The 23,484-nt window shown below is 40.3% G+C and overlaps 2 protein-coding genes across 2 annotated transcripts; one reads left to right on the forward strand and one right to left on the reverse strand.

Annotated features, from left to right (window-relative positions):
• Window positions 1-337: 337 nt before the first annotated feature.
• tmem87b (transmembrane protein 87B) lies at window positions 338-9,474 on the forward strand. The gene is made up of 19 exons (XM_051377319.1): window positions 338-520; window positions 1,361-1,421; window positions 1,514-1,605; window positions 1,687-1,821; window positions 1,902-1,955; window positions 2,087-2,240; window positions 2,538-2,599; window positions 3,048-3,231; window positions 3,339-3,438; window positions 3,551-3,644; window positions 4,335-4,406; window positions 5,315-5,423; window positions 5,571-5,629; window positions 5,730-5,833; window positions 5,911-5,984; window positions 6,094-6,164; window positions 6,334-6,386; window positions 6,481-6,511; window positions 7,497-9,474. Exons 1-19 carry the CDS (start codon window positions 371-373, stop codon window positions 7,536-7,538), a joined length of 1,701 nt encoding a protein of 566 aa, XP_051233279.1. The 5' UTR covers window positions 338-370; the 3' UTR covers window positions 7,539-9,474.
• Window positions 9,475-11,606: 2,132 nt separating this feature from the next.
• Window positions 11,607-23,314, reverse strand: LOC127350596 (fibulin-7). Its single transcript, XM_051377372.1, has 9 exons — window positions 22,947-23,314; window positions 22,483-22,869; window positions 20,963-21,125; window positions 18,312-18,488; window positions 15,886-16,011; window positions 15,610-15,747; window positions 14,976-15,113; window positions 14,433-14,571; window positions 11,607-12,782 (listed from the first exon to the last, which is right to left on the reverse strand). The coding sequence occupies exons 2-9, from the start codon at window positions 22,558-22,560 to the stop codon at window positions 12,410-12,412; spliced, it is 1,332 nt and encodes a 443-aa protein (XP_051233332.1). The 5' UTR covers window positions 22,561-22,869; window positions 22,947-23,314; the 3' UTR covers window positions 11,607-12,409.
• Between the last annotated feature and the right edge of the window lie 170 nt (window positions 23,315-23,484).

Here is a 23,484-nt window from a genome sequence, read left to right on the forward strand (position 1 = left end):
TAGCTTAAAAACTGTGTTTATGTGCAACCTTTAGTTGTGATTATGTGAATGGATTCAGTGTCACTGCAGGTTGGAGGTTGAGCTGATGAGGAGCAGCAAGTTCACCCTTCTGCCTGCAATTAAAACCCCACTTTCAGGTGGGATTTAAATAAGGATTAGTCAGTGTGATGAAACAATAGCTGACAGTTAATCTGAGGGTCTAGGAGGTATAACCGCACAAGACTTATTATTATTATTATTATTTTGTACTGAAAAGCAGTCAAACCCCCATTGCCGGGACAGGTGTTCCTTTACAGGTAACATCCCACTTCACTCCAGCTGTTGCGTTCAGGGCGCCTCCTACAGGGGAGCTTTCAAGCCCACAACGAACATGGCTGCTGCAGTCAGGATGAGGACGTGGAGCTGTCCGACCAGAGGAGTTTTCTATCCATGGGCAGTCCTTTTTGTAGTTTCACTTAGCACCATAAACGCGGTCGTCGCAGCGCCAGAGACAGGGCTTTGGAAAATCACAGTCGTAAATGTAAGTATGTTTAACGCACTGGATAACAGCAGCAGCTGCTGGTAGCTAACGTTAGCTGCATTAGCCTCGCTATCAGCTGTGAGTGTAGTGACAACAAGACGTGTAAAACCGGCATTAATCGTGTCGCATTAACCACCCTTGACTGCGGCTTCCTGTCCTCAATGGGCTCAGATAAAGTGTCCCTACCGAAAGAGCAGAGTATGTTGTTAGCTGATCAGCAGTTAGCCTTGTAGAGGCTGGTGTGCACTTCAAGGTTAGCCGTCGGCTATCTAGCCGGCTCCAGGTTAAGTTAGACGGCTGTCCTAAGAGTCTAAGAGTATATATCTTTGTTTTAAACCCTAAAAGTCCACCTCTTGACCAACACTTGAGAGTCCACACCCCAGTTTGAACTGTGTTTTTTACTCCCAACACATTATTGCTGTGGTATACATTGAAAATACACCCAGAGAGTTGATTTACAGTCAAAGAGGAGCCCCCCCCTGTTCGTGCTTGGTCACTTCCCAGACTTGCTCCAGGGAGAACTAGAAAGCCTTGATCAATAATTTAAGTATTGAGAAGTTTCAAGTTGCCTCTGTGGTTGTCTCTATATCTAGTTGCAGTGTTATGTGTGTGCTGAGAGGCAACCTGGAGAGGTCACCAGTCTGTCACAGACACACATTTATACCTGAGGATAATATTAATGTCTGTTATTAAGGTCTGTTTCCCTCTTCGCACGCACAAAAAGGGTCCAGCCTGATTAGCTTAGAACCCAGTGATAACCACTGAACCCCACCAACTAATTATATAATGATTAATGAGACAAATAATCCTTGTTTTCACTTGTTATTTACTATTCTGCAGACCTCAAGACCACTGCTGTTAAAGAAATCAATGTACAAGGACACTGACATCGAATTGAAAAGTAAGACATGGGAAAGTGCTCATGATGTATCACAAAAATTGGGCCCTTTTATGTCTCTTTTTCCCCTCATATTCACTTGTGTCTTCTTTTAGTTGAGTCCCCTGGCTGTCCTGAGGAGGTTACATTCACCATTCACTGGTATTTAAAATACTACCCCTGTCACAATGAATTCAACAATGTCGAAGTAAGTACAGAGTCTTAACATCATACAATTGATCTGTCTGGATTTGATCGTCTATGAATGCTGAATTGTGATTGTCTGTAGGAGATGTATGAGAAAACAGGCTTGAGTCGTCGGGGGAGCCTGGATCCAAATCCCCTTGGACAAGGAGAGTACATCGAACACCAACACAGTCCCATTACGTGTAACAGTGGACTGCACTCTTTTCCAATTCTCAAAGTAGGTTTGTTACGTTACTCTCCGCAGCATAGTGGCGCATTTGTTATCTCTCGACATTAGTAACTGGTTGTGTTTTTCAGAAAGCCAAGGCAGACCCACATCCAGTCAGCCAGCCTGTTGAAGGGGAAGTGCCAGTAAGAAAACATAAATGCTCTTTGATTTTAATAGAATAGTGTTGCAAAGAATTAAGTCTCCCAGAAACATAATCTGCAAGTATTAAACATCAAAAAGTGATAAACACTGCATTACTCTTGTGATACTGCAGGATGAAAATGACACCAAAGGGATAATGGAGGAGTACGACAACAGCAGTTTACATATCAGAGACAATGTCATAGCCACCACGTGGAAGGACGGACCTTACTTGCTGGTCGTTAAGATCGTGTCTAGTAAACAGGATGCCAACTGGAATTTAACAGGTGAGATTTTCTAAACGCGTAATTACATTATGAGCAACTAATATACTGTGTGACTGGCATGGAGGACCATTATCACCCTGTATTATTTTTACTCTAGTGTGGATTGATTCAAATGTCTGCCAGAAATGGTGCTTTAATATGCAGAAGTAACTTCCTTAATCACAAGCTGGCTCATAAGTGCGAAGTTGTTTTGCAGCCGACGCTGATGTGTCAGCTTTCGAAACCACCGGAAACAAATTCTTTGTGTTGGGTAACGTGCTTCATTTCTCTTAATAGCTCTATTTTGTTTTCTTGTAGTTAATGTGGTGATGAAAGGCAGCCATGGTTACATTTCTATCACAGAATGGCCTCTCATGATTGTAAGTATTTTACTTAAGGAGTCAGTTTTTGTTAGAAATGCTAATTACCTATTTGTAAAATAAGTGGTTTATATGCTATTAAAGGGTTAGTTGACCTAAAACACAATAATACATACAGTTGTATCTCTGGTAAGCCCAGTACAGTCTGACTACATTCATAAAGATGTGGTTTCTTATGAAAAAAAAAACACATTTCCTGTTTCGAAGAATTAAATGTAGACATTATCACACTTACCTTACCTCTTAAACAAATACCTTTAAGACTTCACTTTATTGACCTTAACAAACCACGCTGAACCTGAATGAGTAGTCAGTTCTCTGAAGAGAAAAAAAAAAACAAGCTGATTTTGGATGAACTGTCTGATTTTCTGGAATTTGGTCTCCAGCTAATGAAGAACAACTGTTCCCATATGTGTTTATACACTAATCCCTCACTGTCGGTTTGTAGTTCTACATGGTGATGTGCATAGTGTACATCCTGTACGCCCTGCTGTGGTTTATCTGGGCAGCGTGCTACTGGAAGGATCTGCTGCGGATCCAATTCTGGATAGCAGGGGTCATATTCCTCGGGATGGTGGAGAAGGCCGTCTTCTGTGCCGAATATGAAAACACCAACACGTTCGGCTCTGCTTGTGAGTGTCTACAGATCGTCACAAAATACCTTTTTACCTTTTTCGTGTGAGATGGCGAGGTGTTTGGTTTTGAAAGCTTATTGTTTTCCTGTTACTGTTTCCTTTAGCTCCGGGCTTGTTGATCTTTGCCGAGCTGGTCTCTGCCCTCAAGAGAACTTTGGCTCGATTGCTCGTCATCATCGTCAGCCTTGGTTATGGCATTGTAAAGTATGTCAACATATCTGTACACAAAGCTACTTGTATGAAAAACCCCTAAATTATTATACAAACAGAATTAGGCAGCCATCTTATAACTTTCTGTGTGCCTCTTTGGTTTTAGGCCTCGGCTAGGGACCGTAATGCACAGAGTTGTGGGGCTCGGCATCCTCTACTTTGCCTTTGCGAGCATTGAAGGTGTCCTAAGGATTACTGGGGTGAGTTGTGTTCTCTGATGATTTAATGGAGATCAGTCTATACAAATATCAACAATAACATTTAAATTCAAAGATATTAACAACAATTTGAATCAGAGGAAAGCAAACAGATCTTCAAATTTGAGATGTTCAAAGCAGCTTTTTTTAGTTGGCTAATTACAAACGACTTCATTAACTTTGTGATGATCATGAGTGGACTCATTGTTTCACCAGTGCTTGATTGTTTATGACCTGATGTGAAAATAATTAAGAATATTAGTACTATTAAAGCTCTGGTTTGCTGTCGGATTGTGTTTTGAAGTACTGACATCACAATTTGTCTACTTTCTTGATTCGCTGGGGGTCCAAAAATCAAGGGTCGAGACAATGGCCCCGTTCTCATTACAGCAATTGTTCTGGCTGTGTTTGACTCCTGCGCCATCTGGTTCATATCCTTCCAGTGTACTCCTCAGAAAAACCAATAATCAATAGTTATTATACCCTCATGTGACAATGTGGACATATTAGATTAGATTATTCTTGCCTGGTTTGGATCATTTGGCATTTTCTTCTTTGCACTTTGGTGAATGGTTCTATATTTTACTGGCTATGCTGCCTTTTTTAAAATCTTTTATCCTATCTTTGATTTTCCCCCCCCCCACATCATTCTTCTCCTTGTGTCCTGTGGTCCTGCTCTATCCTCCCTTCTAGGCGAAAGACTCTGACTTGGCCCTGCTGGCCAGTATTCCCCTGGCTCTGCTTGACTCCTCTCTATGCTGGTGGATATCCTTTTGTGCTCCTACAACCTTTCCCTGTGTGGTTCTCCTCTGCCCCTCACCTCCTTCACATGAGCCCAAATTAGACCAGGAGAGGTTTGTCTGCCACTGTCTTATTCCGCTCCCAGATAATTAGCAGTGAAAGAGCAGTTGGCAGAGACACATGATGCATCTGAGAAGGGATGGCTCCGTATCAATCATTCAGTCTCTTCTGAAATTCAACTCCGTTTATTCTGGTTTATGGTTTAACTGCATCCTCCCCACTTCTTTTCCTGCACACTCCATGACATTTTACTCTGTTTCCATTAATGAAAAGTCCTGGTCTGAACTAGCAGAAGTTGATTGATGTGCATGCTCACCCACCATCTTTAATTGGAGGGGGTGGTTCTGTTTCAAGACTATATAAATATGGGTGTCACTATGGTGGACGATGTGGATAAAATCTTCTGTTGCAATATGTTTAACTATCCAGTGTATATAGGTATGTTTTCATTAGTGTATAATCACCTGAATATAAGAATTGTTGCATTACCTTAGGATGAACCTGCATGTATCCTCAAATACAGACAGGAGCGTTGTTCAGTTAGATGCAGTTTGCAACTTCACCACTAGATGCCACTAAATCCTACACACTGGTCCTTTGTTTAAAATTTTAATTGTCGATTAAAGAAGTTAAAAGTTGTTAAAGCGATAGTTCCCACTATTGACTGCAGTGTCTCGAGGAAAGAGTTGATTGTATAGACAGGTAGGTGTACCTATTAACTTGGATTGTATAAAATCTTATTTATCATTGCAAAGAATTACTGCAAAACATGGATATAATTTACAGAATGACATGTAAATGGTCCCATTAATTCATTTGTAATATGGTCTCTGCATAATTTCTGCCACATGTTTACCTTGACTGCAACTAACATCTTTGTCAGCCTGGCACAAACCATCAAGACTCTGAAGCTGAGGAAAAACCCTGTCAAGTTGTCTCTGTACAGGCACTTTACAAACACACTAATATTTGCGGTCGTTGGTAAGTGGTACAACAACACATGCAAATATAATAGAATATACTACACTCTCTGCCAGTGCTTATGACTTCTAATTATTTATGTTTTCATCCATATAAAAGTATCCCTCGGACATAGTTGAGCCTCAAACCTTTCTTTTTCTCCTTCAGCTTCCATCATTTTCATGGGTTGGATAGCAAAAAAGTTTCGGCTAGCAGATTGCCAGTCTGTAAGTATGGTTTGGCATATTCATATTCCTAGTAGTGTTAAAAATATCAGGTTTTAGGTTTACATTTTATTGTTTATCTGTCCTGTTTTTGTGTAAAAAGGATTGGATTGAGCTGTGGGTGGAGGATGCTTTCTGGAGGTTCCTGTTCTCGGCCATTCTGTTGGTCATAATGTTTTTATGGAGACCATCTGCAAACAACCAAAGGCAAGTACTCCATTAGACATTACACATTCCTTTTCCTTACTGGTGCTTTATTAATGAGTTAATTCAAATGTCCACAGGTACGCTTTCACACCTCTCATTGATGACTCTGACGATGAGGAGACTGAGGAGTTCATCACCTCTACAAACATTGGTACAGGAACCATAATAGGAGCGTTACGTTTACCCAGAACACTGCAAACATTGGGAATGTATAATAATCTTGTGATATTTACTTTTCTTCTTTCTTTTCCTATTTACAGCTGATGGCATAAAGTTGAGAACATCTAAAAGTGAGACGAATGGCACAGTGAAGCCTGCTGAAACCAACCCAGTCAGTAACACATCTGCACACTTTGAGTAGTTCTGTATTCAGTGTGATTTATTAAAAACTAAGCATCTGTAATAAGACTAGTTGTCCAAGTTTGCAGCTGTACAAGTGTCACATATTTCAGCAGATGGCAGTATTTACTTTTTTCCATCCTCTTTTTCTACTTGTCCAGGAGGATGACTTGAAGTGGGTGGAGGATAACATTCCTAGCTCTCTTACTGATGTGTAAGCATCCTATCAAATTTATATTTATTACTCCAGGTTTTATATAAGGCATGTGTGATTATAATACTCTCTCTCGTCCTGTTTGTCACTGCAGAGCTCTACCAGTCCTGCTCGACTCAGATGAGGTATGAATGACTTTACTCAATAATACACAAACCAGGATTCACACACAGCATATTATATCTTTAACCAGAGGCAGGTAGGCTATATATGTGCAGAAACAGTAAGAAAGAAATCCTTGATTGATAATTTTGAGTTGCTGGTTAAGTGGCAATAGTAGGGCTGATTTCAGGACACAGTGACAGGACCCATGGTGAAGTTTCGGGAGATTTTAAGCTCATTGTTTGTTCAGACCTACATTGAAATCAAACACATATTAACTGGCTGTTCGCTTAACCCCTCCCCCAAGCTGGGAGTGTCCAATCTTCAATCAACAGTAATTAGGCACAGCACACTTTGGATTTCCTCACATGTGAAGTGGTATGCATGCTGCTGCGATAGAGTAACTGCACTCAGTCTTAACAATTTGCCTTGCCAACTAGTGGTGACAAAATGCTTTTCCCACAGCCCGTGCAGCAGCAAGGTATCGTGGCTCTAAAGTACCACAGCTAGACAACTACAGCTGATAAAAGCTGTCAGCAGTTGTTGTGATTTCAGCCGGCTAGAAATGAGAAGACTGCTTTTGTCTACCTCTGTCTCAAATTAAGGATCCATTGTTTAAAATGTTTTATTTTATTTTGGTAAAGTAGTTGTTATATTTGTGAACTTCATATGTGCTCTGCCAGAATGTAAAGCTTGACAGGTGTAGCAACAGTAACTAAGGAGCTTCAGGCTCAGCTAGCTGTACATTGCAAGTTTTTGCTAAGAAAATGTAGTCTTAGTCTTTTAGCATTCATTGTTTAAAAATTTTTGAGTGGTAAAGTTGCCACTGTTATCACTGTGAACTGCTGTGTAAGTATGGAAAGCTAGCTAAATGGGTCATTGCGTCCTCTACAGTCATGTAGTAGCATAATAACAGGCAACACAATTGGTTTTCTTTCTGAAAGTAAAAATTAAACCTTGATAGTCTGGACAAAAATGTATAGTTAAACTTTGAATATTATTTGCCAGGAAATCATGACAACCAGATATGAGATGTCAAAGCTGGAGTGAGGCAAAGAATTTCGCCATTGGCTGATATGCAGGAAGACCACAGCCGCTGTCCCTGACTCTGCAGCAGGGTTTTCTCCAGGATTTCCGGTCGGGTGGTGTGCCATTTAATTTTGCAGGGGATCTTCCAGTACAGTTGCTGCTTCCCAGGGTGAAGCAGGCTGTAATTCAGGGGGACCGCTGCTCATCTCCTCATCATCTTAAGAGCAAAGGACTCGACCAGAGGAAAACTGTCTTTTCACTGACCAACTGGTTCACTATTTTCCTGATTATAATCAGTTTTGAGCCTTTCTTTCCAAAGAGAATGTTTCATTTTATATTAAGTGCTGTATTTATTTCTGTTATGTTCATGTGAATTTATTTTATCGGAGAATTAAGAACAGTGGGCCTCATCCATGAACATACTCTCAAATATACTTTAAGGGTCTTTTTGAGGGTATCTAGATATTATTAGGCTGGTTGTAATAAAATGCGTATTTATGATGGAAAAATATTTGAACAGCCCTTTTTTCCCAGTATTTAACACCAATAATGATTTATCATAGCTAGTTTTGCCACCAAGAGAGACACAATTTAATTTCAATGTGTTTATTAATTCATTTCAACCAGGATCTTTATGAAATTGTGAAGTTAGCAAAAGTTAAGGAATTCAGTAAATAGTATGTATTTTTTATGTGACAGTGAATGTCTGAAGTACCTTTTTTGTTGCCAGCATTTAAATCCGAGACAGGAAAACGTTTCAGAATTCCAACACAATGATTTTAAGTAGAACATTTGCTCTTACGCACTTTGAAGATTGAAGCTACATGTAGTTCTTGTATGAGGCCTAATCTGTTGAGGTAATTGAGAACAATATGTATGAAGGTATCGTTCATGTCTCAGATTGAAACCACCCAGCATCCTCAGTGTTGGTGAGTGAATGAGCGTGAGAGGGACAAAGCACAAACAAGTGATTTGTACATTTTGAATTTAAATGTAACTGGGTTCAGTCGTGTTGAATTGGGGTCGGCAGTCATGCTTTAAGTCTACTGTATGTGTGTGGGTGGGCTTCGTGTCCTCTGAAATAAGGAGCAATATACTGTATGTATGTTAATATGGAGTTCATTATTTATTTGTGTTCCAAGTGTACTTATAATTTGTTAAACCGTGTGTCCACCCATGTTTACTCTAAATTGTGTTTACAGTGTGTGCTTCCATATTTGTAATGAGTTGGGCCCTGAACAATCTCACAATGTGTGAGGCAAACTGCAGTTTGTTTCTTATTTCTTCACATTGTTTGCCTTCCTTGCTGATAAAATCATTGTGTTGGTTTCACAGACACACTAATAACACTAAACACACTAAAGAAGTCTTAATGTTTATTTTTTTGTTGTTATTTTTTAAATTGGTTGCCCTGGTGTTTTTCTCAGTGTAGCTTTTGGAGTTGGGGCACTGTCTTCCTATGTGTTGTCTTGAGTCAGTGTAACAGCAAGACTTGTAATCTTGTCTGTCTAGGCCATCCCTTATTATGACACATAAGTTGTGTGGTTAGCACAAGCACAAGCTGATCACTTTGGTTTATAATGTCACTGTTCCTTTCTTTTGGGGTTGGAAACCTGGAATTACTGTGCTTATGATGGCAAGCTGTCCTTCTGTTATATAAAACTGCAGACACCTGCAGTGGACCTCAATTATTTGTACAGATGGGTTTTGACTGATTCCTGTTATTTCATAATTCCACAGGTTGAGAGGTGTCTGGATATTTTGACTATTTTTTTTTTTTTTTTCATGGATGTCATGCAGAACCAGGCTTGAACTTTTCATACCAGCAGTTTTATTCTCTCTTCCTTCTCAGGAAGTGTGTACACTCGGATTAAAAATGAATCAAATACTGGAGAAGGGTTGCTTCCTGATCTATGATTTTCAGTATTGATTTGGTAATAAAAATACATACATTTGACTATGCTTGTTTTTTTTGTGATCAGTTAAAATCTGTTTCTTTTTAAGTCTGTTTTTCAAATACCAGATTCAAGAGGAAATAGAAGTAACTGTTTGAATGAATGGACTATTGTGAGTAAAATTGTGATGAATGATAATGAAATGCAGACTGAAAAACTGAGGGGAGAGTTTGAATGAAGCCCAGTTGCTGAAAATATAAACCCATAGTTTTCTTTCAAGCCATTAGCTTTTAATAGGCTTGTGACTAAGAGGACTGAAACAACATAAAATCCACAAAACAATGTACTTGCCATGACAACATTGCAAGTTGTTATTTTGGAGACCAAACTGGTTAAATCTTTGAAAATGAAGTTACACCTTTATACCAGGTGTTAAGGCTGAAACACATGAGTTTCAGAGTTTGTATCCTCCATTAAAGGAGAGAAGCACCAGTAAAACCACCTTGTTCTCTTTGTGAGGACAAACTAGAGAGTCCCCGTGCCTATTTAAAACTGAGCAACCTGCTACATGAATTCATTATAATTTACTGCTGTTTTCATGTCAGGTCATCATATATGTTTTCTGTCATTCTTATGGTCTGTAATGGCAGATCCTAGGTCATTTTAAAGCCTGAGACAGAAGCAAAGGGACCTTCATTCTGCTTTCCTTATACTCTCACATATCTCTGGATTTCTTCCAAACATTTATCCCACATGAAAGATGATCTACGGACGACCTCTCCCCCCTCCTCCTGGATAATAAAAGTAAAAAGCTAAATTCCTCCACAATGCCTTTCATTCTGGACTAACCCACCAGCAACACACGTGCCTCTTTTCTGTTTTGATGGAGATCCAATGATAGATTCAAAGCGTCACCTCAAAATGACTTATGGTTTTGTGCTTGAATGGGTAAAGTTGTTGTTTTAGGGGGATACTGTATTTACTGGAATTTCAAGAATTTATGATGTGGAGATAGCTTCCTCCTTTTTGTCAAAAGGTACATGTGCTTTTTGTAGGTGGCATGTGACCGGGAGCTTTATAGGCCAACTACTGTTCAGTTTCCTGGGATACTCGACTACAAAACACTTGTTTTCGGTGTTCGTATTTGCTCCCATTTCAACCTGCAGTTCAGCTTTGAGCATATGGAGGAACGTGGTGCAAAGTATTGGTAAAGGGAACAAAGAACAGGGGTCATACCAACACCAAACGTTTCAAAAACACACTAGAAGCTTAATTAAACTGGTATTTACTGCAGGCTACCATATACCATCTACTGTATGTGTGTTTCTGTTTTGTTCACCCATCATGCAGTGCACTAAAGTCACCATGACCATCACCATGTTTCTGTGGCTCTGACATAAAACGAGTGTAAACCACACTCTGTGCTGGCTTTGACTCAAGGCCCTTAACTGTATATTTTTATCATTACTCTCCAGCAAATGGCTTGTGTTATGTAGCTCAGCGCTCTCAAATTGTCTCTGGCAATATCCTTCCGCCTCAGAATGGATGAAACATGTGAACATCAAACAGCCCGAGCGCAAGCCTGGGACAAAGGCTGCAATGTGAGTGCTCCTGGTATGGTTACCGAAGGAAATTACGCCTGCCATTAAGGCACGTTGTCATTTTCAGAGCAGTGTGTGCCGTCGGGGCATGTGTTTTGATTCTCGCCACCCACTCCTCCTCCTGGAAGCATGGAGCTCTTTTGGCCCCTTTTATTGCAATGTAAACCCCTGGATGGAGACGTGAAGGAAGTTAAGAGAACACATGTGGTGAACATTAGTCTCTTCTTTCTCTAACAAATAGACACACTGAGATATGTTTTTTAAAATGTTACTGTATTAAAATCAAAGGGAAATACTGTGAAACTCCTTTTGTTTCCAAGCCATGTGGGAAATGTTGCTGTGAATTGTATTGTCTGTGAACTACTGCCCCAGGAGGTTATATTATAAAACACACATTCTTTCTTCCTAACCTTTCATCCATTCTGTCAGATAACTTTTTATAGCCATCTAGCCTTCATTTATCAGCTATGCGTTGGTTTGGATTTCGCTCATTAAAATTCACTCATAATGGGTCCAGAATGAAAACAAGCACTGCCACAAGGACATTTAATAGCACACTGCTCAGCATCAAGTGAGGTAGTTCTAACAAATACTGAAATGTTGGACTGACTTTATTTCAGTTATGTAGAGACAATTAAAATTCCAGATAAATTGTGTAGTGCATTGGCAAGCTTGCCAAATCATCTTTGATTTAGAATATAATGAGACTATTTCTGGGTAAGATACAGAATGTGAGTAATAGAAGAAATATGCCCAGGTACAGTACTGCGTCTACTCTAAAAAAAAAACTCCCTTAGTATAATGAATGGTGCCTTAAACGATAGCAAGCTAGTACAAAAAACAAAACAAATATACAGTATATGATGGAAGATAAACATGTGGTGTACAGTATGTTACAATATAAAAACCAGCAACAATATTTCCAATAAATTAGAGCCACAGGAGCACTAATGTCTTATAGGGATTTATCATCAATAAAGCGAGGGCAGTGCATCAGCCCCGGGGCCTGACCCTGAGCTACACAGACATGATCTATGATGGACATAATAACACAGACATAAAGCAACAGCAATGACAAACGCAGTTATCCATCCCTCCCAACCCATTCATTATGCTTCAAACACACTCAAACATCATCAGTCAAAGCTCATACTGACACTATTTAAAGAAGCATCTATGATGTGTTTTTTGTCATATACTGTTATTCATAATATAACTGTTAAATATTGGCTTGTCACTCTCTCACTCTTTTGGTAATTTGGCCACTGAACAAATGTTCACCTCAGCTACTGGGACAAATTAATTTCTGACAGGTGATGAAGAAACAGTATCAGTAAACTCAGTGCCCATTACACACTCTTCTTTGTTCCTCTTCACCTCTCTGTCTCTAGTCTTCTCAGAAGTTGTAAGGTGAAACCAGAACGTGGACCCTGGCCACATGCTTGGCCTGAAAGGTGCGGTCGCTGTACTCGGACATGTCCACATCAACGCTGATCTCCTGTGGTCCGCGGAGCTGCTGGACCAGTATCAGCTCACCGGTCTGTCTGTCTGAACGCTGCATGACAAAGATGCCTCGGGAGTTTCCACCCACAATGCCGAAGCGAAGGCTGTCCGGCCCGGTGCGCCCTGGGGCGGTGGCTGTCGCCATGCGGAAAAGCGTAGCAGGAGTCTTCGGGTTGGAGGGCAGAGACAGGTAATGGAAGGACACAGTCTTAGGGGCCAGGTGGCAGGAGCGGCTGTCCATGGGGCAGGGGTTTCTCTCACACTGACTGCAGGACAGAAATGCAGCAGATTATTAAGCCAGATGGCATTACAGGACAAAATGTGTGTTTAACAGTTTGTCACACAGAAAATGATTGCATCATTAATCTTTTCCTGTGGGAAAGTGTTCATAACAGTTTCTTTGTGACTAAAGAGAGCTGCCACACATACCTACATACACACAGACGTCAAGTGCTGTGAAATCTTGGCTCATAGCAAGCTGTGAACTTTTTTCTATCTTACTTCCTTTCTCACAAGAAAGAGAACTATTATATTATTACTAATATATCCAAAGATATAATACATTTTTAATTTAGATTTTCTGAAGCTGCCCTCATCATCTACAATTTGTTTTAATCTCTTGCAGCTGTGAGTAGCTATTTCCTTTAAGCACTGCATTGTAGGACATACCAAAAATGAAGAGGATGTGTCCTTCGGTCACGTACTTCTTCATTGTGAATGCTTAGCATTAGTATGTAGTATGAAATGGGGACATGGCTTCTGTCTTACTCGAGTCCCTGCTTTCTCCCTTGTTACAAGTGTTTTCCCAAACATTTAACCATCCCCTTAGCTGGCAGTGGAACAGTATTTCACCACATTGATGGTTCAGTAGAAGCAGACAGAGCTTTGTTTCATGCTCTTAAATGAGGCAGCTTGCTGATGACTGGCAAACAAGGACATGGAAGTTGTAATGTCTCCAAACATTTGGCCAGGACACAGACTACACGGTTTTAAAGAAAAAAGCAACAGACGTCATCTAGTGAAGTTCTGCTGAGCATGCATGTTCTTTGTCAGGAACAATTTGCTTCACTGTGATACAGCTATAACCACAACGTTTTTTTTTATTGTCATCATTTCTATTGGTTTTGATAACAGTGTACTCATCTGGGAGCACGGGAGAATCACTATGACGAAATCCGATGCGAAAAAAGAAGTCAGACAATCAGACAGGTTTAGTCAGATTATCTAAAGCACTTTATTTGGAGGTAAAACTGAAAGCGAGTGCACCCAAAAGTTCTCTCATTGCACACAACTACAGGAAGTACAGCAGGTCAAAGTTGAACCAGTTTGGTCAGTCAGTAAACTGTGACTGTTTAAAGCAGTTTTAGTAACGTTTTCGTCAGCCGACTTCAACTTCCCTTGAAAAAACGCTTGGTTAACTTGCCTGTTAGCGATAATGCAACGTTGCCAGCTCTCAGCAGTTACCATGGTGAGTTTAATGTTGTGTTTCCACCAATAGCAATGGTGGCCAAAACTACCAAAATAAGTCCCAAGTTGTATGAAACCTGAGTTTAGCTGGAGAACTGTTGATGCTGTAACACCGTGCTCAAGTGCACCTCTCTTTCATTATTACTGCAGATACATATTTCGACCTGTTACTGCACATTCTGGTTCACTGAAATGGATTACTGGCACACCTGAACACAGCAGTCATCAATTTAATTACTGCTTTACTTGCTATTACAAGTCAAAATGTCTGCCAGGAGCCCATTAGTGTCTCACACTTGGGTCTGATTCAGTATGCAGATGACCATTTGAAAGATAATGACAATTTCCTGCTGAAACGTGGAAGATGTGACCCTGGCTTATTTTTTCTACAGCTTTTAATTGTCAATACAAATGACAAAGACGGGTCACATTGGGGTGTATCCACTTACAAGGGAGATGTCTTGACGTAGCTGATGTTGCCATGAGAACGGGGACACTCTGGGCTGACGCACTGAAAGCCTCCCCCCGTGTTGATACAAGTTGTCCCTCGGCTACAGTTGTGCTGCTGGCTTAAACACTCGTCCACATCTGGAAGACAAAACAGCGGAGGTATGTAAGAATGAGAAGAGGAAGAGAGACTTGCCAGACTGACTCCCTGCTTCCTGGTTACCACAGTCTGAGCAGGGGGTGCTGTGCTGTGATTGTTTATTTGGTTTTTTAAGTTTAGTCTCCCACAAACGCCTCATGTCCTAAAGATCCCTTCTTCTGGGAAACGGTGAGGTCATTCATTCCACTGGCAAGCATCGTAAGCTTCAGGGGTGCAAATGAAAGTGGACTGACAGACACCTCTGCAGAGACTAAAAGCTCCGCTGCTAAAGGCTCCTCGTCTTTCTGAATCACAGGTATTCCTCTCTGGAGCTGCATACCCTGCCAGATCTGTAGCCAGGGTCCTGTGAATGAGCCTTTGTCCTCTGCTCACTCTTGTCACTCACCCTCACAGCTCCGCCCATCTCGGAGCAACTTGTAGCCGCTGGGGCAAGAGCAGTGGTACGAGCCCGGGACATTCACACACTCGTGGACACACAGCTTCCCTCCTTGGTCCAGCCGATACACTTCACACTCATTTACGTCTGTCAAAAAAACAGAAAAAGAAAGGCCCTTAAACATACATCACATGACCAGGCCATCTTTCTCTCAGGTTGTCGTCAGTATTTCGGTCCCTTAGTTTTGTCCCTTGAGCATCATAAACATTAGGAGAAACTGCATGCAACCAATTACATCTTAAAAGCAACTGAACTGTGACCTAAATGGATGCTAATCAGCTTGTGACCCCTCGAGAGGATTATTTTGTTTGTCACAGACTTGCTCCACAGATTTGTGGGAATCTGTGGAAAACATTTGTAACCCTATTAAACACTAGAGGAGAAAAAGATTCAGGTATTCTCTGATATTTTCAGCAGTAAAGCCCCTATAACATCTGCTATTTATCCTGCTGAGATGTTGTTGAACAGGACGCCAGCTCGAGGGAACTGCTCTGTAGCTGACCTTGCTTCCCTGTGAGCAGGAGCAGCAAAAGGAGAAGTTTCCCCACAGGGATCAATTAAATAACACATAATTACAGCTCACCCTGACAGATACTGTTGTCAGAGGTGCCACTCATGTGAAAGCCTGCATCGCAGCTGCAGTGTTGAGCCCGGTTCACTTGGGCACAGCGAGGTCTCCGGCTGAATGCTGGATCATTCATAACACTCCACTCAGGTGGTGCTGCATCAAGGGAGAACATATGTAGTAAGATCTGTGCAATTTTAAGCTGAACACATTGTACACATGTACAGTTGTCGATCTTAGCCATGCAAATATGAACAAAACAAAGACTCTCCCACGTTCATTACTAGTACTGACCTGTCTGGGTTTGGTGCTGGCAGTGAGACCCACTCCAGTTCTGGGGGCAGGTGCATTTGTACTGGTTAACACCTTCCACACAGGTACCTCCATTTTGGCAGGGATTACTTGCACACTCACTTATATCTGTAGGTGTAGGAGAGAATGATCACTGTAGTCAACCTGTGGAGAAACTTATTCAGCAGTTTCCAGTTGTTTTTTATCCTACTGAGGCATACAGATTTTTTCCAGTCACATTAGAGGTTGTTCCTTCTGAGATGAACATGAAAAAATACTACTATGCTGTTTTGATGCTCCCTTCAACACTGTTGTCACAGCTCCTTGCATAACCTTCAGCTTAGGGTGAAGGTTCCTTATATATATGCAGCTGTGTAAAGTGATGAAAAGATTAGCCAAAGATATCTGCCAACCTTGACAAAATAAAGAAGACTAGGTGCTTGATACAGGTCTTAGAATAAAATATATAGAACAATTCAAAACATAGTCAAAGAATGTCTATGGTTGGCTGAAATCCTCTGCAGCTCTATTCATCGAACAGCGTAATGGAAAGATGATGGTAAGATTAGGTCCTGTTGTGGAAAAAAAGCTGAAGGTTTGCTTGAGGTTTCACTGAAAAGATGAAGAGTGTGACACATACAGAAAAAAATGAAAGAACCTCTGTGAGCCTTTCCTGTCAACCATCCATCCAGCAACAAGTGTCCACCCAGTTTGATAGCTGATACTTTAGAATGAGAAACTGGTACTGTCATTATGGGCACAGTATGTCGGCAGTAAGTCAGTCATGCCCTCTTATTTGTTCTATTTGTGGAAAACTAGTACTTATCTTGATAAAATCTAATGGGGGCCATTACTAAAATGTAATTCAGTAAAAATCCATCTGCATCTTCAAAGTTAAAATTGTTGTTGTTAACCTATACGGACATATTCTATGTTTTACTTGTATATTTTTTAGCCTTTGTTCTGATTTGAAGGCTTTTTTCTTTCAGCGAAACTAAAAGTTATAGATTACTTGCTGCACACCTTCTTAATAAGTTCCCATGAAATAGTTCTCAGGTTTACAGCAGTTCTACTCATGTTTTCATGCAAATATCTTTACAAGCGTTTCTAAAGCATCGACCTCATCATCATTATTATTGCTGTTATCACCCTTGTCATCATCACTGTTATTACTATTAGTCATATTTTTATTATTATAGTTGTTATTGTTACTGTCATTGTTACTATTGCATTTCTGTATCTGTCCTTCTCTCTCTATTAAATTAAAATGTACTAATATTTGATACATAAAAACTACTGTTTATAAAAACAGAAGCAGGGATGACACTGATTGGTGATCGACTCTAAAATGCGTTCTGCCAAATCGTACATCATGCCTTATGATCTGTTTTTCTAGTCGGCTCTGAGAGTTGTGCAGATGTTCAAATTATGAAGCAGCTTCTGCAGCGCTGAGGCCACGGTATACTGGATGACAACCAATCCCTTTAATGTTTATTTGACTTCCCCAGGGGCCACCACAGGGTCATAACATGAAAAGGCCCACTTCACTCTGCTAGATATTTTTAAACTCTTCGTAACTTTAAAGTTTTCACACTCCGTCAATACTGCTTTTTAAGCATGACTAAATTTAGACCTCTGACTCTGGGCTGAAAAACATGAACAGGGATAATGCTGTGCAGAGTCAAGCCTTTGCATGTTGTTTTAACCATGAATGTCAATAAACGTATGCACATGTTCAACTGAGTGTGCCACTTGGAATTTTTGGATGAGTGCCACCAGCGCAAGCTGAAGGGGCTATCAATAGCATGCTTAGAATACTTCTGTGCTATCAGACCATGGTGTGGGTCTAATGTCTGGACCTAACCCCATCCAGTGGGACTGCTGTCAAAGAACCAGGGAAACATGAGCAAGAGAGGGGGGGTTTATCTTACAGTAGCCCAACCACTGCTGCTCATGAGGAGTAGAAAGCTGGAGGGTAAGGCACCCCACAGTGGAATGCAGTACAGGTGTTTTTCTGTGTTCAGAGACATTTAATGCCATTTTAAAGAGGGCTTCATTCAGTATGCTGAGGAGCTCCAGCCACTCTGAAGAATGGCTCTTTTCTTTGCCTGTTATCTGTGTACGTGTGAGGAGCTCAGTTTGGCCTCTGGGGCTGCTGTCTCTTTCAGTCTGGCTTTCAGACACTGCTGAGCCAAGGTCGCCCTAAATGGGTGTGGGGATTTTTGCTCAACAGTGAATAATGCACAGATACAGCAATCCTTCCACCAAATCATACATAGATGGTAGTCGATATATCATTATGTGTGGAGAAAGTCATAGACAAGTTCCTAATCCAGTGATAAAAAAGGTAGTGTAGCTGAAAATGAGGATTTGTGGCAGGTTAATAGGCCTGGAATTGCTGTATCTTGCTCAACAAACTAGAAACTCACCTTTACAGGTGGCACTGATGCCGGTCCAGGTGCCGTTGTCCTGGCAAACACGCGTGGCAGAACCGACAAGATGGTAGCCCTGGGAACAAGTGAAATGGACCTCATGTCCAACAAAATACTTTGAGCCAAACTTGGTTCCATGAGCGGGAGCTTCCAGAGAGGGGCAGGTGGTGGGAGCTGTGGGAGAGAGAAAGAGAGCACGAGAGGAAGGCTGGTCACATGTGGAGTAAGCCTCCCGACATCCTCTGGCATTCTCTGCCTGGGGATATACACGTGTCACTGGGCAGTGCAGAGCCTTCATCCCTTCATGGGAAAGGACGGTTCAAATGCCTCATTTACAGTCAACCAGCACAGGACCTGCCATTTTTATGCATCAGAACAAAAAATTTTGTGCTATATTGCATGCTCTGGAAAGTTTAATGCTTGCATAATATGTATTCAATTCAATTAAAATCAAATCTCCAGAATCATTAAGATCCCCCACATTTATACTGAGAAACAGAAGAATATGCAGAGTTAAAACAAATAATAATTAAATTAAATTGAACCATTCAAAGGATGACAATACCCTACACACTGAAGTTTTAAGATCACTGGCTTCAGTTGTCCGGGGGTAGTGAGAGTGTCAATCTTCAGAATATGTTGCTGATAACTCCATGAGTTTGGTGTACAAACGCTAAAGACAGATTTTCCAAGTTCAGAATAAAACCGCAGGACGTGAAGCATGAGACAGTCAGCAGAGTGAGTTTGATAAGGTCCTGTTATATGGGGTGGCAAATGGCAAATAAGGCATTTTTGGATAGAAAGATACAAGTGCTCATTACGTCTCTGTGTCAGAGAGGAGCAACCAACTTTGTATAACGTAATTACATTACATAACATTATAAATGTATTACATTTTAAGCTCTTATAAGAATGTTATGCTTCATCCAACAAGGAGGATTGTGAGAAAATGTTTCCTATTCTTTCAACCTCAAGTAAAAACCACTGCCAGTACACTGAAGATACTGTTTGATAAGTCAGTCATGTTCAGACCTCCACCATGTTCAGCTCAGGCTTGTAGTGTAGTGAAATGAAAACCCATTGTGTCTCTTTCTCACCAATTTCGATGTACAAATGTGTAAATAGTTTTTTGCATGTATAGTACAGTGTAGGCAAGCATATACTGTAGAGTTGGCTAATGCTGTACAATATTATTTAGATAATATTAGCTACATATATTTTAAATTATATCTGAATCGAAAATAGATTTGTTTTTTATTTATAAGTGGATTGTTGGACTTTCATCCATTTGAAGCAGGTGGTGCTGTAATTTCCCTTTTATCTTTCCATTTTCAGCCTTTATTGCTGTAAATGTAAAATATCAGCTTCTTCCTGTCTTGCCAAGTACTCTCCACAGAGCTATGGACTGCACTGGTCCGTCACTAACAAATTGGCCTCAGTGCCTGCTGCCAAACAACACAATTCCACGAATCCACTTCCCCTATCAAGTACCCAGCTCTGTAACTGAGATGGCCTCACGCTGTTGGATGAATATATAATCCCATAATGGAAGAAGCCACATCTGGCTCTCTATTGTCACTGGTTGACAAAAAAAAAAACTGTTTGAAGGTCAACTTCAAACAATTGAATGTTTCTAAAATGTTGTAAATTTGATACTTTGGAATCTGTTGTTGCCTCTAGCTGAATAATCATTCGCTGAATTACTGAACAAAACCTCAGTTATATCACGCATGCATGTGAAAGGTTCGGTGGGCTTTTACTGTGAAAACATATGTGTAAAGGGATCCAAAGCATCACAAGGTTAACTTATTTTGTATTAGTAATATTAGAATGGCATCCACTAGATCATCTTGCATAAATGCACAATTAATATTTTCAAATGTGTATTATAAATGTGTATTGCATTTAACCTAATAACATAACACTCCACTCAATAGTTTACTGGAAAATCTGTATAAGTTGTATAAATATTTCTTCCTACAACATCTACGCCAAATGGTCAAATAAGCAGAGAATGGTGGAATATATTCAAAGCTTTTGAACAAATAATAGTCTTTAACTCCTAGATATAAAAACAACACACATTTATTTTTCTGAGCAATTAGAACCCAGTTTATTATAAAATGTGTGATATAACAGAAAGTTAACATTACAGTTTTACACTGTTAAAATGTATACATACAGGTATGTAACACTAATGGTGATATTATGTACATTAGCTGTGCTCAATTAAACCTCAATCTAATCAGATGGACTGATTAAAAACACCTGTGTGTGTGTGTGTGTGTGTGTGTGTGTGTGAGAGAGAGAGAGAGCATGTTTATTATTTCTATAAATGAATATTCTTTATTTATTTTTACTGTTGATGAAGATGATGATTGAAGGCAAACCTTTTCTCACCAAAGACACTTTGACATGTAACAGTGAGAAAAGCACAGGTGTAAATAATCTAATTATTAATTCAATTGACCTACAGTGAGACACTTACTGTCATTGCTTACTGGGACACTTGAACATAACAGAGCTATTGTTAATGTTTTTAGTAACACCTGTGCTTATCCTACAATGTCCGCTGTGATAAATGCCTATGAGAATAACAATGATGATGACTAGGATGGTGTTAGTGTTGCTCTCTGTTTACTACTCACCAGCTGACTGGTCTGCTTGAGGCATCTTGGAGACAGAGTTCTGAAGCGTTGCCAGCTTTGACTTCATGATCCTGAGGCCCTCCGTAAACCGCATCTCCTGGCCTTTCAGAAACTTCTCCATTTGACGAAGCACCCCGACCACCTGGTGCTTATCCATGCACGTCTGTGAATAAAGCATGAGGCACTGTGAGCAGAATTAAGAGTTATAAAAGAGTCTTGGCAAACACGTTTCAAAATGCAATGAATTTCCAACCAGAAAACGAGCGCAGGAGTAAAGGTTAGCTCGGTTTAATGGTCGTAAAATATAGAACATGAGCGGTGAATAAACACTAATGTGCAGCTGTGGAGCATGATGTAATTTAAACTAAATCCATCTTATTGGTGGGCACGTGGTCGTTATGGTTACAGAGAGTTTTCATTGATATTAAATATACATTATGTAACACTGACGAGACGTATTAGTATTTTTTTTTTTTACTATACTTGCAGGATTCTCTAACTCACCATGGTTACTTTTACTTCAAACTATTTTTGCTTTCTACTATTTTCCATTAGACCTCATTGCACTCACATATGAGAGATCTTGGGCTGTCCAACTCTCTTCTTCTCTCTCTCTCTCTCTCTCTCTCTCTCTCTTTCTCACTTCTTTCCTCTTACTACCACAACTCCAGTGGCAGACACAGCTGGACAAAAGCTGTCTGGCAGATGTCAGTGGGACCTAAGTCCAAAATGCTGTTCCTCTGTATATTTTGCATGGCGGTAGGAAGGCACATGCTCATTGGATAATCCTGAATGGGCAGACTCAAAACAACATGGGTGCCACTAGCAGTTACTTGAAGGGGGAAAAGCTTGTCAAGCCATTTACAAAGTTCCTCAGGGAAAAGTGCCTCTAATCCTTTCAGGAGGGGTTTATTAATCACATGCTCATTGGAACAATTTCTCTGTGCAGCATACCTTAAATTCCTGCACTGGCTTTTAGAAGGGAGGCTTTGTACAATAACAACTAGCTTCAATACATTTAAATTCACTGCGCACATAGTTTGGACCTGTGCAGTAGTTAGACAGTGCTCAGTACCTGCCCCAGGCAAAGGGGAAATGCCACCAGCTGACAAGACATGAGAGGACTCATATCCGGATGCTACAATGATTTCTTTTTCTCTTTTTTTCAGTAGCCTATCAAATAGGCTAATTCCTCCAGTGGAAACTGTAGCCTGTGATCATAAACCTTGCAGAACTTAACACAAAAGTTTAACACACAATCACAATAGATGGGAACTGGATAAAGTCCTAAAACAGAATAAAACAACAATTATTGTTAGTAATTTATTTGTTGAGGTGACTTTTTATGGATGAGAGGATTAGAATATGAATAAATATGTCGAATATTCAGTGTTATTTATATGTTAATAAACATGGTCAGATTTCATATAGTAGCACTTTATTGAGCAGGTTTGTCCAGGCGGCAGATCTCCTTGGACAAGTTAGTGCTTGTTGCATAAACTAATGTCAATAGCTCTTACCTGAACGGCAGCATGACCACTCTGGATAGCTGTCAAACACAGCAAAAGCAAGCACCTGCGTCGAAAAGACAGAGCCATCTCTGAAAAGTCCAGTAACAATAAAGCACTAATTCCCTCTTGATGTTTCTCCAAGATTTTAAAATCTTTTTTTTTTTTTTTTTTAATGGTGCTTCTTTAATATCCAGAAGAAAAAAATATAATTTCTTGTGTAGTTTCGTCCCCTGGTTCCTTGGAGATGCTCATCAGGTGTCTGAGGCAGAGATGCGCTCCCGTCTCTCTTTATGTGGCTCTCGGAAAGTTCAGCCTCCGAGCTCTGAACGCCACCTAGGTTTCCTACAGCAGGAATCCCTCCCACCGAGACAAACATCGCCCTCTGCATCCCTGTGGCTGACAAGGAAAGTTTCACCACAATATAAACGTAGCTATATCTGGGAAAATATAACATTAATTATGTTTTTACTTACACGGCCTTTAAGAGTAAAAAATATTGTTTCCTTCCCCTCACAAAATCACCTTCCTCCTAATATTATTAATAATGGACAGAGTTGCCTAAACGCAACAGACCACAACTAACTGTTAAAGCTACATTGTTCTGTAAACTAATAAAAAACAATAATTTTTAACTTGTTAGTCTAATTAACTAAACATATTATGAATACGGACGTGTATTAGCTTAGCTAGGTTTGTTTTCTAGAGCTGGAGCGACACCTGGTTGCCCATGGCAGCAACTGCACGGGCGCGCGCAATTGAGCTCATCCAACGGTTGTGCGCGTTCTTGGTCCGCGCGTCAGCCAGTGAGTGTAAAAAAAAAAAGAAACAGGGAAATAAATACGTTAGTTACTGTTACATCGATACGGCAGTTAGCTTCAGCTGCTTTACGCAAAAAAATACAATATATTTGAGTCGTTATAACTGCGTAATAGACACATTAAACCGTTGATAAAAGACTAAACTGAGCGTCGTATATACTTCATCGTTGCAGATGTTAAAAATAACGGACAT

This window comes from Dicentrarchus labrax, unplaced genomic scaffold (assembly GCF_905237075.1).
Source record: "Dicentrarchus labrax unplaced genomic scaffold, dlabrax2021, whole genome shotgun sequence".
Lineage (NCBI taxonomy): Eukaryota > Metazoa > Chordata > Actinopteri > Moronidae > Dicentrarchus > Dicentrarchus labrax.

Coding starts and splice junctions, on each gene's coding strand:
- tmem87b (XM_051377319.1), top strand. CDS start 371: ATGGCTGCTGCAGTCAGGATGAGGACGTGGAGCTGTCCGACCAGAGGA. Junction 521..1,360: donor GGAAAATCACAGTCGTAAAT/GTAAGTATGTTT, acceptor ACTATTCTGCAG/ACCTCAAGACCACTGCTGTT. Junction 1,422..1,513: donor CACTGACATCGAATTGAAAA/GTAAGACATGGG, acceptor GTCTTCTTTTAG/TTGAGTCCCCTGGCTGTCCT.
- LOC127350596 (XM_051377372.1), bottom strand. CDS start 22,560: ATGGCTCTGTCTTTTCGACGCAGGTGCTTGCTTTTGCTGTGTTTGACA. Junction 18,489..20,962: donor TCAAGCAGACCAGTCAGCTG/GTGAGTAGTAAA, acceptor TCTCTCCCACAG/CTCCCACCACCTGCCCCTCT. Junction 16,012..18,311: donor CATCAGTGCCACCTGTAAAG/GTGAGTTTCTAG, acceptor CTACACCTACAG/ATATAAGTGAGTGTGCAAGT.